This window comes from Salvelinus sp. IW2-2015, linkage group LG12 (genome assembly GCF_002910315.2).
Source record: "Salvelinus sp. IW2-2015 linkage group LG12, ASM291031v2, whole genome shotgun sequence".
Taxonomy (NCBI): Eukaryota; Metazoa; Chordata; class Actinopteri; order Salmoniformes; family Salmonidae; genus Salvelinus; species Salvelinus sp. IW2-2015.
In genome coordinates, this window is record NC_036852.1 from 6,952,239 (window position 1) to 6,970,147 (window position 17,909).

General features: G+C 41.9%; 1 protein-coding gene across 1 annotated transcript; it reads right to left on the reverse strand.

Moving 5' to 3' along the window:
• Positions 1-28: 28 nt before the first annotated feature.
• LOC111970959 (1-phosphatidylinositol 4,5-bisphosphate phosphodiesterase delta-4-like) lies at positions 29-17,527 on the reverse strand. Its single transcript, XM_070445962.1, is given in 17 exon segments — positions 29-1,381; positions 1,515-1,664; positions 1,803-1,935; positions 2,074-2,252; positions 2,405-2,521; positions 2,817-2,973; positions 5,036-5,209; positions 6,586-6,738; positions 7,478-7,622; positions 7,830-8,031; positions 8,251-8,485; positions 8,588-8,717; positions 8,957-9,185; positions 10,006-10,120; positions 10,122-10,165; positions 12,371-12,421; positions 17,364-17,527. Coding segments are annotated over 16 exon segments (2,280 nt in total). The 5' UTR covers positions 12,396-12,421; positions 17,364-17,527; the 3' UTR covers positions 29-1,289.
• Between the last annotated feature and the right edge of the window lie 382 nt (positions 17,528-17,909).

Below are 17,909 nucleotides of genomic sequence, written 5' to 3' on the forward strand. Positions count from 1 at the left end.
AATCTCACCAGTCTCTGAACTCTTTAGATMATTGAAAAGCATCTTTATTTGCAAATGGATATGGCAAATAACTAACTACYGTAGTACATGCATACATAGTTAAATACATATACAAATAATACAGGTCTATGAAGTCTGAACTGGACAATAATACAAAAGAGTTAATAGATATGCTATAACACAATACAATAGGCTATGCATCAGGGATCTCCAACCCTGTTCCGGGAAAGCGAGCGTCCTGTAGATTTTCACTCCAAACCCTAATCTAGGGTTGATAAAGCTGGTTGTTAGTTACAACTGGGATTGGAGCGAAAATCTACAGTAGGGTAGCTCTCTAGGAACAGAGTTGGAGACCCCTGCTATACATCACGGACACACACAGTGTGTGTACAACAATATACAACTATTATCCCAGCAGCAAATATTTACATCTTCTATAAAATGATCCAAAACAGATGACACAAGTTGAGGCATTTTTGAGTTCCGCTATAATTGCTGTTTATACTAAACTAATTGTTTAGAATATTGTTTTCATGGAAATGATAATATGCATTAGAGAGTGAGAGAGATGAGGACTGGAGTATATTAGGTTTCATTGGCATCATAACCCATTTTAAACCAAAACRTGCCAATAGGCAAAAGAGGGAGGAAATGTGTCCTACAGTAAGTCTAGGCAACTCTGACCAAACAGTTTCATCAATGTTACGTTCTCGAGGAGCTTGGTTCATAGAAAATACTGTGGTGTGGATAAGAAGACTGACTGAAATGATGTTGAAATGTGTCATTACTCTTGACCAGTGGTGGCACATTTCTCTGCTACATATCATTGCAACAAAACAAAAAATCATCGTACAGTTGTGTAGTTGACTAGCATTTGATGACATAAGAGTTGGAAAAACAGAATCATGCCAGAGCCAGTTCTTCAGTAATACATCCGATTGAGAATACACACTATAAATATAGARTTGTAAGATCACAAGTGAAAACCACACCAATCATACTTTCTAACAGCACATTAATACCTACAAAAAACATTTGGCTTAGTAKATGCACACCATTGCGTACTATTTTGAGGAAGTAGTTACAGGAAGTATTCATTACATAGTTTGTGAAACTAGCTCTTGAATGTCAAAACTGCCTGGTGAAAACTATGAGCAATGGTTTGTTCTCTTTTAGTCGCGTCTTCCACCTTCTGTGTCTTTCACCTTCAGCGTCTTCCACCTTCCATGTGTCCCATCTACAAGTCTTGCAGAGAGGACAGCAGCGACTGGGAATCTCTAATGTTCAGCTCATACAAGGTTAGTGATTCTAACATGTACAAATAAGGAAGCGGGAGGAATACTGGTTCCRTCCTTAGACAGGAGGTGGATGTGACGGTATCCTGGAAAAGGGAGTAATACAGCTGTAGTAGACCATTCATCCCATCTTATTAAATGCTATTACGTGTGACTGTCATATTAGGAGGTTATATAATGAGTTTGTACGAAATGCTTAAATACATGGATGAGCCTCACCTTGCTGAATACATGAGAAAGGCAAGGTATACTGTCCGACAAAATCATTCCTTGACGCCTTGTCGTAGTCCTCCACCACAAAGCGTACCAGGGCCAGTTCAGGTGCATGGATGGTGAACCGCAAAGTGTCATACCACACTGGATTGAATCCTGAGCAAACACAATTCATAAATATATAAAATAATAGAATATAATACTGTAATATACTGCTTTTTTGTATCAGCATTTCTGTAAAAAGTCACATTATAAGCATCGATGTGATTGGGATTTAATGGGTKTGTATATTACCATTGTTGTCTATGTATCTGGTCTCCTGCTTGGCCTGGTCTAGAGGAACTCCATGAATCTCCACTCTCACAAACGGGTCCACAACAGAGCTCTCCTTGATATTCACTTTGGGAAGCTGCTGTCCACTGATCACCTTGAAAACACACACAAATATATACACACACAATGAGAGCGCTTTAGGTCAGATCGGAAGGTTAGCGTTCCACTTGGTTTCTGTAGTTTTTCTGTTGTGGCTCAGGTTGTGTCTTAGGTAGGTGTTTGTTATTTGTACCTGAATGCAGAGACTGAGGGGTCGGTAGCCTTCCCGGTTATGTGGAACCTCAGGATCGAACCTCCTCTCTGACATCCTCATGAAGTCAGGTTTGAGGACGTAGCCACAGCGGCCATTTTGACTGAACAGTCCATCGTTGAGGTCCATCTCAACCCCTGCCGTCTGGAAATTCAACGCAACTGAGGAAGCAAGGAAAACAGAGAAATTAACCAACTGATCCGAACAGAAGTATAAGCTTAACTAGCTTCACAAAGTCATGTTTGGAAATTGGAAATTGATATTTTGTTTAATCATTGTGTCGTGCCTTAGAATGACCTAAAACGCCCCTCACCAATTTGAGTCCCTGTGTTCCACATTTCCTGTGGGTTGAAGTTGGAGGAGTCTGTTCTGAGGCCACTAGGATAAACCCTGGTCAGTTGCCTGGCATTGTGATGCACAAACTCTGCCCCTGGAAGAGAAAGACAGTTAAACCATACATGAGATGAGCTTGAGGAACCATGCAATTGAACAGTACACTGTGCACTGTGTCTTCTAGTCATTCTGCCTCTGTTTACGGCCCTTACCTCTGAATGAATAACTGACTAAATCTCACTAATCAGACAACATTTCCATTTAGTAAATCAACAACTTTTGGCTTCTGTTTTGTGGTCCAAACAGAACGACACAAACTGTCCTGAGTGAGTAAGTGACTGGTTGACCCTCACTGATGATGTCATGAGTTACAGTAGAGATTCAGGCCCCACCTGCCTCTCTCAAGTGTTTGCGGGCTTTGGACTCTGTGAAGGAGGATATCTCGTAGAACTTGGAGTGAATGCGGGAGTGCTTGAAGCTGCTGAAGTGGACACTCTTGCAGTAAACCACGCAGTCCGACAGCTCCTTTGACAGACTCTGCTTCGATTTCTGAGGAAAAGAACGAGAGTTGAATTGAAGAAACTTTATTGATCCACGGCTGGGAAATTGGAGTGTTGACCTTACCAAGCTACATTCAATTCAACTACATTTAAATTGGGCAATGGCTTGAACAATACTGCACTAGGAGGATTGGATATATACAGTAAAAACCTAGTTTTGAGAGCAACGTGGCACTCGTACAGTTTGAGAGGAGGAGTGGAGTGTAGCTAGCCCTGGGGGAAAGCAGCAAGTGGACTGAGACAACCCCAATATGGAGTAAGAGATACTTCACCATGAAGCCAACCACAGTAGGTCTGCCAGTGCCAATCAGGCTTCGATGACCGAAAGGTTGAGGTATGCAGGCGGGCACAAGGCCAGACTAATTAGCAATGCAACCAGGTCTCCCTCTATATGAAAGCAGATCCGGAGCCGAACACAAACAGAGACTCTGAGCTACAGTCCGTCTTTAGGACAGGACAGCCATCATCAAAGTCAGTTACACCAGGGCCAAGGGCATCCCAGAGCTCACTGCTCCTGTAGACTACTGGCTTTACCCCTGATTACCATATTGATCAAACCATGTCAACACTAGTATGGCATTCTAATCTATGGCTTTCATTAAACATAGAGTATCAATGTTAAATGATGTCTTAGATCCATGGACTCCATCTAATCTGTTAATGGGCACTGCTTGTTATTGAGCGATAGCATGAAAGAACCAAGAATAAAGTCAAAGGTGCTTCAGTGTTTAGCGACATAGGTGATCCCTGACTTCAATTAAGTGTCTCATTTTAGAGGGCTCTCTACCTCTATCCTACAGTCAGTCAGTCAGTCAGTCAGTATTCTCTCTCAAGACAGTAGTACAGTCTTGAAAGAGTGTTGGTACCGTCCTCTCTCTCTCTCTATGGCTATCTCTGGTGTTCGTATGGCACCGTTAGGAGGCTCACTTGGTCTAGCCCCTGGCTTTAGCCCTATATCTTTCATGAGCGATGTCAGAGTTGAACGCACCCCTTGGACAATATCAGTCCTATAACAGTGTTATAGTGTTGAGTCAACACAGCAGATTCAGACAAAGATGATACAGTTTTGCCCTGATGGAATTGAGGAACAATGGAGGAGTGAGTGACTGACGTCTTCTGCTAAGTTGATATGAGAGCGAGAGATGGGGTTGAGAAGGAGTGACAGTGAAATATATAGGACTACATCCAGGCAGGCCCAGAGTGACAGTGACAGGACTAGGGTTGCAAAGCTACCGGTAGTTTACCAAAGTTACCGGAATCCTCAGTCATTTTATAATTAACAGAACACCTATAGCAGTCTAACATGACTTTGGTAATTTATACTTGAATAACATATATAGTATTCATTTTTTATATCTGTGTCCATATAGAGAAAATAGCCTAAGTAATGAAAAAAAACATTACTCAACAATGGCATTATTTTTAATGAACTCGGCAACTCTTCCATCTATTGACATTTTTTACAACTGGTGGCAAAACATTAACAACAAATATTGACATAGTAAAATAACTAAAAGTGTGTAAAAAAATATATAAAAAGGATATTTCAGGCTGAAACACTCATATTAAACACCAACGGTATTCACTAAGTTGATGGTTTCTATTTAGGATAATGTTTTACAGCTTTGTCATTCTATCATCTTATTGAATTATTTCCTATATTTTACATGTGACAGGCCACACAGAGGGACAGAGATAATTACAGACACCTGTGATAATCTGAAGTACCCAAAAGGGTGAAAGATACCAACATTCTTGTAGTTTACTGGTAAACTTCTAAGTGTCTGTAAGTGTCCAGTAATATACCTTCCCTTTGAAACCCTAGACAAGACACACAGACAAACGTCTCGCAGGTCGATCCCTAGAGGAAGTGGTGAGAGGTCGGACAGCTCCGGCCGAGGATCAGTAGCCCACCTTGGCTGTCACTGCAGAGGTTATCCTCGTCAATGTCGCATGCACAATTGCACACACAGGCACACACCCTCCCACACAGGCACACAGCCCCCCCACACACACACCCACCAACCCACACACACACACCAGTAGCCTACCTTGGCCGTGCGTCGGAGGCTGTTGCTGTGGAGGCTGTCCTCGTCGATGTCAGCCGCCTCGTCCTCGTCGCTCACCTCTCCTGTCTGGGAGTCCTCCGGCTCCACCGGCCCGTTCAGACTCTCCTCCAGACCTCCGATCTTCTTCCCCTTGAGAAGAATCTTCCCCTTCAGCTCCTGTCAGTCAGAACAATTGATCTAGATCGTTTCATCACCAGGGAATAGATATCATGCTTCTGTACCARGGCATGTTACAGAAAGCCTCTCGACAGCACGTCTCTCTCAACCTCTCTCTATTGCATATTGGTAATCTAACAAAGATAGATATTTAGAGTCACCTGCATACTTGATGACTGTGGGCACAGTATACTACAATCATTGAGGCAGAACAAATATACATCATGCACAGAAAGACAATAGTCTTTGCGTTGAGATGCAGGGCATATAAAGTATTTGCCTTCATTGTCCTATATGGACCTGCAGGTCACGCCCAATACAATGTTGAAAGACTGAGAGAACAATCAATCATATTCTATTCAGTGCTGAGGGAACAATGTTGTGTCTTTTTAATAATTCACGGTGCCAGTGTTGCATCTTACAGCACAGATCATATGGCCCGGGAGGCACTGATAGAAAGGTAGGTAGCAAGACAGGTAGTAGAAAGTGAAGGTGAACCGACAGATCACTCTACAGCGGGGTTTCCCAAACTCGGTCCGGGGGCCCCCCACTTTTCCTTTAATCTGGGTTCTATGTTAACTGTCAAATATATGCATTATTTATTTTTGCTTTCTGCCACATATTCAGTATTTGCATATCTCAAATGAGTATTCATTATTCTTTTGATTACATGTAATGTATTGGAATACATTTAGATTTTGTACAAGGAACTTTTGGGCAGGTTAATCTGTTTTATAGCCTTATATTAATATGATCAAACAGTGATTATAAAAAGTGAATCTGAAATTCTGTGTGAATTCTAATGAATGTCTTTGAGGCATTCTATCAACAAGATAAACTGGTTTAATAATGTACATTCTGTACACTGACTCCACCCTAAAGTGTTTTGTTGAGGGCGGCAGGTAGCCTAGAGGGCGGCGGGTAGCATAGAGGGCGGCAGGTAGCCTGAGCAGGGTTTCCCAAACTTGGTCCAAAGTTGTTCACTCGCTCCCTCGAGCTAAATTGAGGACCGAGGGGGCAACGTTAGTGAATTGGATCTCCACTTAAGATGGCAATCAAACTGCATCCGGTTTCGACGGGGATTCCCCCGAGGGAAAGTGGATAGCGCAAGGGCTGAGGGGGTAAAAATAATGTGTTTGGACTGCAGCCCATGGCAATTTGACATGGGTAAACTCAATATGGCCGCCGGTCCACGCATTGCAGAACGCTGGCTTGAATTGGAATAGTAATGTCCGTTGTAGTAATTGTATTTCTGTGGGACAATTCTGTCCTATCACCATCACYACCACCATCCCGCTACGTTTGCCCTTGCCATGCCGTGGTGAGAGTCAGATCAGAGCAGATTACCTGGCTACTGTTCCTGGTGCCTGCCTCACCTCAGGAGAAGGAAAGCTGACGGGTATCTTTCCATCCAGGGTACTTTTCAGCAGCTTGTCCCCAAGGATGGTGTTGAGGTGTTGGGCCATGACTCGCTGCTGTTCAACACCGCAGTGGTTCTCGGTGGACAGGATGACCGGGTACTCTGATACCTGGGAGGGGAGGAAGGGGGGAGTGAATAATTCAACACTGGACRGCAGCATTCTCAGTGTGAGGAGAAAGGCTATACCTGCTACCAGTTTATATACACCAGCGGCTTCTCCACTGTGGCAGACAGGATAGAGGTCGCACGGAGCAGCCCAGGCCACCATCCAGTTGCAGACAGACAGAGAGTGCGTCCCAAAGGGCACCCTCTATGTWGTCCATCCACTACATTCTGGGCTGTCCTGTATGAGTGGCTGCATCCCAAATGGCACCTTATTCCCTATGCAGTGCACTACTTTTGACCAGGGCCCTGAAACCCTGACACACAACATGAACCTGGCGGCATGGAGGACAGTTTTGGCACAGAATAGGATAAGTCTTTGACAGGCAGGTCATATGCTGGTTTACTGTGTGAGGGCTCGGCTTTCTGAAAGGGCCGTGGCTTTGGGATATCATGATGGAATGATCCCCCTCCTGACTCATACACATATAATGAGGTGCTGAGTGAGGAGTGTGTTGATACTGCAAGGTACTGCAAGTTCTTGGATTCCTGTGTGCAAAGTACTGCACTGGTAAATGGACCATGAAAATGCTAAACAATGATTGGATCTGAACAGTTAAAAACACCCCTGTATTCTGCACTGATATGTAAACATTATGTCACGATACCGCAGAGAATACCTGTGAAGCATACCATACAAAGAGGTTTAATCTTGTCATTACCATTTTTTCGGAATAAATAAATACCTTGAAGGCATAGTTCCCCAGTGCGTTCACAACATCTTTGAAGAGGATCTTGGAGGTGAAGGTGTGTCCGTGGTAGACGATAGGCTCTCCATTGGGACCGTCCCAACAGTCTACTTCTACACACCGACAGCCTCGCTTCAAAGCCCTAACGAGGAAGTTAAAAAAAGTTAGCATTTTTGGACTTTGTCCCAGAGTATATCCATTTTTAATGGACAACGATCAATCCCTCTGATTCTGTCGTAATTCACCTCAAGACAGAGATCAAAACCATCTCCCAATACAAAGGATAAACCACTCTCAAGAACGGCCTACTAAGCCTTCCCATCAGCCACCACTGGCGTAGCGCACATACCGTATGTATCCCTCGACACTGCTGTGTCCTCGAAGCTGGTCCTCCATCAGGTATGTGTTGTGTGAAGAGGAGATGAAGTAGTGGTTGAGGGGCTGGGTCATGTCCTGGTACAGGCTCTGCTGTCGGGGGTGGAAGATGGAGCCCTCAGCCGACGCCAGGTACATCAGGAAACCGTCGATAGACATGGCCTTCAGCATCTTCGCTGTGGAACAACAAACAAAGTCAGTTCAAACTATTATATTTATATTTTTCATTACAACCATCATGATATTCATTAAAACATATTGGTTCTTGGTTGAAATAACAAGAACTGCTTGACCATGATGTTGACCTGATGATATGGTTATTGACCTGATTATTCGTAGGGTGTGATTGGCCAGCTGTAGCCACAAATCATGCCAGGGTCAGAGGTCAGTACTACCTGTGTCAGAGGGTTCGTAGCGCTCGATGAGCTCCATGGCCAGCTGCTGAACCCCGTCCACCTCCTCCAGTTGTTCATCTCTCAGGAACTCCTCCAGGTCCCGCAGAGACAGCTTCTGTCCATCGCCAGAGTAGTCCTGGAACACCCTGAGAACGTCCTCTCTCTGGGTCAGCATCTTGTAGAACAGGACAAACTCATCATCCTCCAGAGTCCCCGTCTGAGACCTGTCTGCCGTCTGTGGATGAAATGGAGAAAAGTCTTCAGGCCTCAACAGACACCGGCAATGTACAAGAATCAAAGATAGACGGCCTTATTAAGATGATCTCAGGGCTTCTACCATGAAGAGTCGGTGAGCGTGATGTTCGTTCATGTCCACGTTCATCATCTTCAGCAGGACCCTGATCTCCTGGAAGTTCATTCTGCCGTCGTTGTTCTTATCAGCCTTCTTAAACCATTCACAGATCCACCTGGAAATGTCGCTTAAGGGAAATGTCGTCATGCTACGGCGAAACCTTAGGAGCTATAACACAAACGATACTCTGCTATACACGTGTATAGCGCACTTGTTAACTTCATTAAGCAAACTAGCTAGGACTGTGTATCGTATTTGGCCAGGTTCCTGTTAATTACTTTGTCACAACTGTTGATATATACAGGGCTTTGTAAATACATTTGATTGATTGGTTTAGCTTGTCAGAAAGGATACTGGTCAAGTTTCTCACTCTCGCCCATGTTCTCCAGGTTCTCCATCAGCTTCCTCATGCCTTTGATCCAGGACTGGGCCTCATCCGCCGAGTCTGCCACCAGGTCCAAGTTGCCACGGCGACCACGGAACACCAGGGTGAAGCAGCGGTCCGGGGGAAACTCGTCTGCGATGCTTAGCAGAACCTCTGACTGGTGGCCCTCACGCACCGTCTCCACGTCACTCACAGAGACTGTTGAAAGGGAGAAGAGAAGCTGAATACTATCTACTTAGGTATCTCTTTAGGTATTTATCTCCTTGGGTTTTCTTTAGGCCCTTTGCTCCACTCGTGGCTAAAGGGAATAAGTCAAGTCTTTAGGTACATGGTGAACCCTATAGCCCAATATTATCACTCACTTCAGTGATGATAAAACTAGACCCCTGCTACAACAAAATTACTCAAATGAGTGTACAAAACATTAGGAACACCTGCTTTTTCCATGACATAGACTGACCAGGTGAATCCAGGTGTCACTGACCAGGTATCACTTGTTAAATCCACTTCAATCAGTGTAGATGAAGGGGGGAGACAGGATTTTTAAGCCTTGAGACAATTGAGACATGGATTGTGTATGCCATTCAGAGGGGGAATGAGCAAGACAAAAGATTTAAGAGCCTTTGAACGGAGTATGGTAGTAGGTGCCAGGCGCACTGGTTTGAATGTGTCAAGAACTACAACATTGCTGGGTTTTTCCACACTCAACAGTTTCCCGTGTGTATCAAGAATGTTCTACCACCCAAATGACATCCAGCCAACTTGACACAACCTTGGAAAGCACTGGAGTCAACATGGGCCAGCATCCCTGTGGAACAATTTCAACACCTTGTAGAATCGAGGCTCAGAATCGAGGCTGTTCTGAGGGCGAAAGTGGGTGCAACTCAATATTCTGAATGTTTTGTCAACTTAGTGTATCGCCTGCTGCCGAACATAATCTTGTGGACAATCATATAATAAGTATCATGTAAATGCATGTAAATGCATGTAAATGTCACATGTAAATGTCACTACTCACATGTGGAGTGGGCGTTCCCGGCCTTCTTGGACTTGTACCAGATGGTCATGCAGTCCTCCTGCAGCTTGAAGTAGCGCTGCTTCTTCCAGGTGCGAGACTTAATCTTCCTCATCACCCGTGCCAACAATCATGGACTGGAGGTTGTCATCCCCCTGGATACCTGATCAGACACATTAGGGAAAGTAGGTGTCAAGGCCCAGATAACTGTCCTGTCCTGACATACATTTGGCAACTGCTCAATATCAGTCAACAGTAGCCTGTCTCAGATCTGTTTGTGCTGTCTTGTCAACTCGTACAGATCTGGGATCAGTCTAAGTGAACGGGACATTCATCTCAGTCTCGCACAGACCCATAGAGTCATACGCACTGGGTACACACTGGGTACACACTGGTTGAATCAACGTTGTTTGAATGTCATTTGTCTACATATTGTGACGTGGAATCAACGTGGAAAACGTAGAAACATTAAAAATCATTTTCATCCTATATTCAATATACACTGCTCAAAAAAATAAGGGAACACTAAAATAACACATCCTAGATCTGAATGAATGAAATATTCTTATTAAATACTTTTTTCTTTACATAGTTGAATGTGCTGAAACAAAATCACACAAAAATGATCAATGGAAATCAATTTATCAACCCATGGAGGTCTGGATTTGAGTCACACTCAAAATTAAAGTGGAAAACCACACTACAGGCTGATCCAACTTTGATGTAATGTCCTTAAAACAAGTCAAAATGAGGCTCAGTAGTGTGTGTGTGGCCTCCACGTGCCTGTATGACCTCACTACAACGCCTGGGCATGCTCCTGATGAGGTGGCGGATGGTCTCCTGAGGGATCTCCTCCCAGACTGGACTAAAGCATCCGCCAACTCCTGGACAGTCTGTGGTGCAACGTGGCGTTGGTGTGGGAGCGAGACATGATGTCCAGATGTGCTCAATTGGATTCAGGTCTGGGTAATGGGCGGGCCAGTCCATGCTCAATGCCTTCTCTTGCAGGAACTGCTGACACACTCCAGCCACATGAGGTCTAGCATTGTCTTGCATTAGGAGGAACCAGGGCCAACCGCACCAGACTCCGTCTCATGCTACCACTAGAGTGAAAGCACCGCCAGAATTCAAAAGTGACCAAAACATCAGCCAGGAAGCATAGGAACTGAGAAGTGGTCTGTGGTCACCACCTGCAGAACCACTCCTTTATTGGGGGTGTCTTGCTAATTGCCTATAATTTCCACCTGTTGTCTATTCCATTTGCACAACAGCATGTTAAATTTATTGTCAATCAGTGTTGCTTCCTAAGTGGACAGTTTGATTTCACAGAAGTGTGATTTACTTGGAGTTACATTGTGTTGTTTAAGTGTTCCCTTTATTTTTTTGAGCAGTGTATTTGCTGCATTTACACAGGCAGCCCAATTCTGATATTGTTTCCACTAATTGGTCTTTTTACCAATCACATCAGCTCCTTTTCAGAGTAAAAAGACCAATTAGTGAAAAAAAAGATCAGAATTGGTCTGCTTGTGTAAATGCAGCCAAAGTGTCCTTTGTTGAGCACATCAGATGTCAATGTAGCCTACATAAACTCAACCTCACTCCGAATTGACTTTCACATACAGCTTGTTAGAAAAGTTAGTTACTTTAAAAACGATTTAACGTTATTTAGGTAGTCAACTCAAATGAGTATGGAAGTTGATCAAGATCAAAATGTATTGAGATGATAGCTCAGCTAAAACGAACACAGCTTGTTTCCAAAGCTAAACAGGGTATATAGAGGTAGGCATCTGGATGGTAGACTTTTTCTCACTGAAATGCATTACCCCTCGTAAACCAGTAGGAGTCACTGTTCAGGCAGAAATCGTTGGACTTTGTCTTCACATGTTATTTCAATATACCACTTTATTTCGGTTGATACAGTAGCATGACGTTGAAACAATGACACTGATTCAAACATACCATTTTACTACAACACTGAAACAAGGTCAAATAAAATATGTCTAATCAAATCTAAATTTCAGCATAATTTCAACCACCCAATTGAATATACAATCAAAAATATGTTTTACGTTTCTGTGGAATTTTCAACGCAGTTTCAACGTATACATAGTTCTGATGATTATGTTGAAATTAGATTGATGTAACAACCTGTTAATCAGGTTAAGTCAATGTATTTCACTTTAAATTTTACCCAAATTTTTATGCTTAGAAAGCTGGTTGAAATTAGATGACTTTTTTCAAATCCAATGTATTTTCATGTTAATTCCACGTGACAAATTACATTGAAACAACGTTGATTCAACCAGTGTGTGCCCAGTGGGTATTGTTTTGATCAATATGCATATTTATATCTCAAGAATAAACTTACGCTGGCCACTTCCCGTAGAAGCCATCGATGGTTGTTTTACGCTTTTTCCACCTGCTGCCCAGCAAAAAGGTTGACAATTAAATGTATGGTAAGACATCAGAACGTGTGAAGAGAGGATAGGTGCTAGGATGAGATTGGATGAAAGCAAAGTTGTAATATTTTACAACCAAATGATAGTTCACAATGCTGTAAAGTCAATACTTAGAATGTCATATTCAAACTACAGCAGACTTGATATAAACAAATAATACATATTTTGTATCACTCCCTGACTTTGCCAGAGCAGTTTTTGGATTTGACTCTCAACCTGTGATGTGTGCCCTGTTGGGTTCAATTGCATTTCTTTAATTGACTGAATTAAAATGGAATTGACCCCAATTTTATGGCCATTCTCACAAAACTGGCATTTGACCCACAAATTCTCAAGTGTCATTTTTCAAACAATTTTCTCTTGGATCACTGAGATCACGGAGATTCTCTTGAATCTTGGATCACTGAGATTTTCTTAAAACTGTATTGTTGGTTAAGGGATTGTAAGTAAGCATTTCATGGTAAGGTCTACACGCGACAAATAAAATTGGATTTGATTAGGATCTTTACTTCTATCTACTTCATCAGAATTATATATTTTTCTGATATTATGCATTTTATAACAATTTCCACAACTACCAATGTAACAATTGTCATTGCCGCAACAGTTTTGCATGGACTCACTTTGTGTGAAATAATAGTGTTTAACACGATTTTTGAATGAATACCTCATCTCTGTACCCCACACATACAATTATCTGTCCCTCAGTCGAACAGTGAATTTCAAACAGATTCAACAACAAAGACCAGGGAGGTTTTCCATTGACTCACAAAGAAGGGCACCTATTGGTAGATGGCTAAAAAATGTTTTTAAAAAGCAGACATTGAATATTCCTTTGAGCATGGTGAATTTATGAATTCAACTTCAGATGGTGTATCAATACACCCAGTCACTACAGGCATCCTTCTGGACTTAGTTTCCTGAGAGGAAGGAAACTACTCAGGGATTTCACCATGAGGACAATGGTGACTTTAAAACAGAGAATTTAATAGCTGTGATAGGAGAAAACTGAGGATGGATCAACAACATTGTAGTTACTCCACAATACTAACCTAATTGACAGAGGGAAAATAAGGAAGCTTGTACAGAATACAAATATTCCAAAACATGCATCCTGTTTGCAACAAGGCACTGAAGTAATACTGCAAAAAAAGTGGCAAAACAATTAACTTTTTGTCCTGAATACAAAGTGTTATATTTGGGGCAAATCCAATACAATACATTACTGAGTACTCCTATTTTCAAGCATAGTGGTGGCTGCATCATGTTATGGGTATGCTTGTAATCGTTAAGGACTGGGGAGTTTTTCAGGATAAAAACTAAACAGAATGGAGCTAAGCACAGGCAAAATCCTAGAGGAAAAGATCAATTCACCTTTCAGCAGGACAATAACCTAAAACAAACACAAGGCCAAATCTACACTGGAGTTTCTTACCAAGAAGACAGTGAATGTTCCTGAGTGGCCAAGTTAAAGTTTTGACTTAAATCTGCTTGAAAATCTATGGCTAGACCTGAATGAGTGTCTAGCAATGATCAACAACCAGAGGTTATTCTAACATGTATTGACTCAGGGGGTTGAATACTTCCACTTTGACAAAAGTATTTTGACAAAAAATTACAAGTAAATCCCTTTAACCCACTTTGTAACAACATATTGAAAAAGTCAAGGGATGTGAATACTTGCTGACTGCCCGGTAAGTACTATAATTACATGCATGTATATTTAAAAGTCAAAAGTATATGTATGTAAAAGGTGTATGTAAACTTCAACTAGTATACAATTGTTAGCATTGATGGACAAACTACAGCATCATATTTTGTGTTTTATTAAAATAAGGTTTTTCTAAAGTACAATTTTATAAAATGACCCGAGAATTTAATCCGGACACATCTTGGTAATGAGAATTTGGGGTGAAAATGTACAAAATTCTGGCACATTTTTTAGATCGATTTAAAATAAGAAACTGCTAAAAACTAGACATCTTAGTCTTCAGAATTATAGTTGATTTTTGCAGATGCATCATGGTTTTGTAACAATTTGAAACAGACATGCTTAAAACTGGTTTCATGAGAATCACCCCAATGCTGCATAGCACAGCACTTTTTAAGTCCAGGATCAGCAGCCTCTTTGTCCAACCCTCATCCTCCTATCTTCGTCCATTCAGCCTGTACCAGCCGGGTGGAAAGCACCGGCTCTGTTTTGCTGTGTCATGTTTTCACTGAGTAGTCCAGTCTATGACTTTGTCCTCTTCTTGTTTTGAGAGGTGGAATTCATGAGGGCAGGAGACCCTCATGTTTTTATAAAAATCTCTGCCATTGTTTGGAATGGCATTCCATTCACTCATCATAGCAATCCTATCTAGGTAGATTTATGAACAAGGTATAAAAATAGTTAATAATCCGCTTATCAACCTTTGCAGTGGAACTCAAACCCATCTAAAATAATGTCTGGTGGGACCAGAAGTTAATCCCTGTCCCAGGAAATGATCTCACWCTTGGCCATGTTCATGACTGCTGACAACATCACACCCAGAAACGAATGGAAACACTTCTGATAGCATCCTCACAGAAACGTTTGTTAAACAAATGTGCAGTATATGGTTGGTTTGCATATTAAAACACACCTATCAAGCCTTTGAACTTCCAGAGCAAAAAGCAATAAAAAGTTAATGCAAAGCAATTCCATTTACTTAATCTAATTTGAATGATTAATTGTAAAACTATAGTTATTGTGATCGATGACACAACCCACCATCACAACACTCACGCATCACTTATGCTATGCTGTTCTATTTGCAATATGTTTAGCAATTGACTTTCATTATTCATGTCGGCTATTGCTAATAAAATACATTCTTTGTCTGCCTGTCTTCTTCTCATACTGACACCAGTTATACACATGTATAACATACTGTGTGTTTATACAGTACCAGTCAAAAGTTGACAAACCTACTCATTCAAGGATTTTTCTACATTTTTTACTATTTTATACATTGCAGAATAATAGTGAAGACATGTAGTAACCAAAAAAAGTGTTAAACAAATCGAAATATATTTTATATTTGAGATTCTTCAAAGTAGCCCCCATGATGACAGCTTTGCACACTCTTGGCATTCTCTCAACCAGCTTCATGAGGAATGCTTTTCCAACAGTCTTGAAGGAGTTCTCACATATGCTGAGCACGACCTCAAACCATCTCAATTGGTTTGAGGTAGGGTGATTGTGGAGGCCAGATCATCTGATGCAGCACTCCAACACTCTCCTTCTTTGTCAAATAGCCCTTACACAGTGTGTGCTGGGTCATTGTCCTGTTGAAAAACAAATGATAGTCCCACTAAGTGCAAACCAGATGAGATGACGTATCGCTGCAGAATTCTGTGGTAGCCATGCTGGTTAAGTGTGGCTTAAATTCTAAATACATCACAGACAGTGTCACCAGGAAAGCACCCACACACCACCTCCTCCATGCTTCACGGTGGGAACCACACATGCGTAGATCATCTGTTCACCTACTCTGTGTCTCACAAAGACACGGCGGTTGGAACCAAAAATCTCAGATTTGCACTCATCAAATCAAAGGAGAGATTTCCGACGGTCTAATGTCCATTGCTCGTGTTTCTTGGCCCAAGCAAGTCTCTTCTTATTATTGGTGTCCTTTAGTAGTGGTTTCTTTTCATCAATCGACCATGAACCCTGATTCACGCAGTCTCCTCTGAATAGTTGATGTTGAGATGTGTCTGTTACTTGAACTCTGTGAAGCATTTATTTGGCCGCATTTTCTGAGGTTGGTAACGCTAATGAACTTATCCTCTGCAGCAGAGGTAACTCTGGGTCTTCCTTTCCTGTGACGGTCCTCATGAGAGCCAGTTTCATCATAGTGCTTGATGGTTTTTGCAACTGCACTTGAAGAAACTTTCAAAGTTCTTGAAATTTTCCTGATTGACTGACCTTCATGTCTTAAAGTAATGATGGACTGACGTTTCTCTTTGCTTATTTTAGCTGTTCTTGCCATAATATGGACTTGTTATTTTCTTCTGTATACCACCCCTATCTTGTCACAACACAACTGTTTGGCTCAAACGCATTAAGGAAAGAAATTCCCCAAATTAACTTTTAACAAGGCACACCTGTTAATTGAAACGCATTCCAGGTGACTACCTCATGAAGCTGGTTGAGAGAATGCCAAGAGTGTGCAAAGCTGTCATCAAGGCAAAGGGTGGCTACTTTGAAAATATAAAACMTATTTTGATTTGTTTAACACTTTTTTGGTTACTACATGATTCCATGTGTTATTTCATAGTTTTGATGTCTTCACTATTATTCTACAATGTAGAAAATAGTAAAAATTAAGAAAAACCCTTGAATGAGTATGTGTTTCCAAACTCTTGACTGGTACTGTATATACACACCGTGTGTTATACATGTGTATAACTGGTGTCAGTATGAGAAGAGGACAGGCAGACTTAAAGAAGGTATTATTATTATTTACAATGACGGCCTACCCTGTAGAAAATAGTAAAGAAAGCAAAACTCTTGAATGAGTAGGTGTGTCCAAACTTTTGACTGGTACTGTGTGTATGTATATATATACACACACACATACATTTTGTAGTCCAAACTATCCTCTCCACTGATTCCATTTCCTCTACCTCTTCTAAATGTCTGTCATACCGTCTGAGCACATGATTTCACTGGGTTCAGAAATAAAAACATGTCTCCCAAATAATTGAATTCATCCTCACCAAGAACCCTGCAACACATTTAAATGTTACTAATTGAAGCTGGTCAAGTTTCTCTCTACATACAACAGTCAATAGGCTAGCAAACATGGAGGAATGAATGTATTGACAGACATAAAATGAAGGGACAGCAGGCTGGAGAGAGGATAGCTACTGACTCACCCGATGGAGGGGCATCTCAGCTGGGTCCAGGTGCGTCCTGTGCCTGTTGTGGTTCCGGAGCTTGAGACAGGGAGGGGAGCTGGCCCTGTCTGTCTGGGTCAGCTCTGGCTCTGCATGCCACTGTAGAGAGCTGAGAGAGAGGCGGGCAGGGATAGCTGATCCTTACTGAGTCAACACAGTCGCCAACAACACTCTGACACACCCTTCCCATCCTCCACTCCCCCCCCCCCCCCCTCCATTCATCCAACCTCGTCTTTGTTGAGGTTTTTTTCCATTCAAAGGGAGTGTTAAATGGGCAGTCAGTTTGAAATGTAATGAGCTGTACAAAGATCCTGAGCCAACAGCCCAGATCAAAAAGTATGTTATTACTTTAAGCTTCAGCTACACATTTTAGGTCTTCTTTTGATAAATATAAAAAGGCACTATTCATTCATAAACGAGGTGAAAGGTTATGTAGGYGCCCCAAACTGAACAACTGGRGTCATACTTTTCCATAAATGACTAACCCCATGTTAACARCATTACTCTACTGTATATACAGTCTAC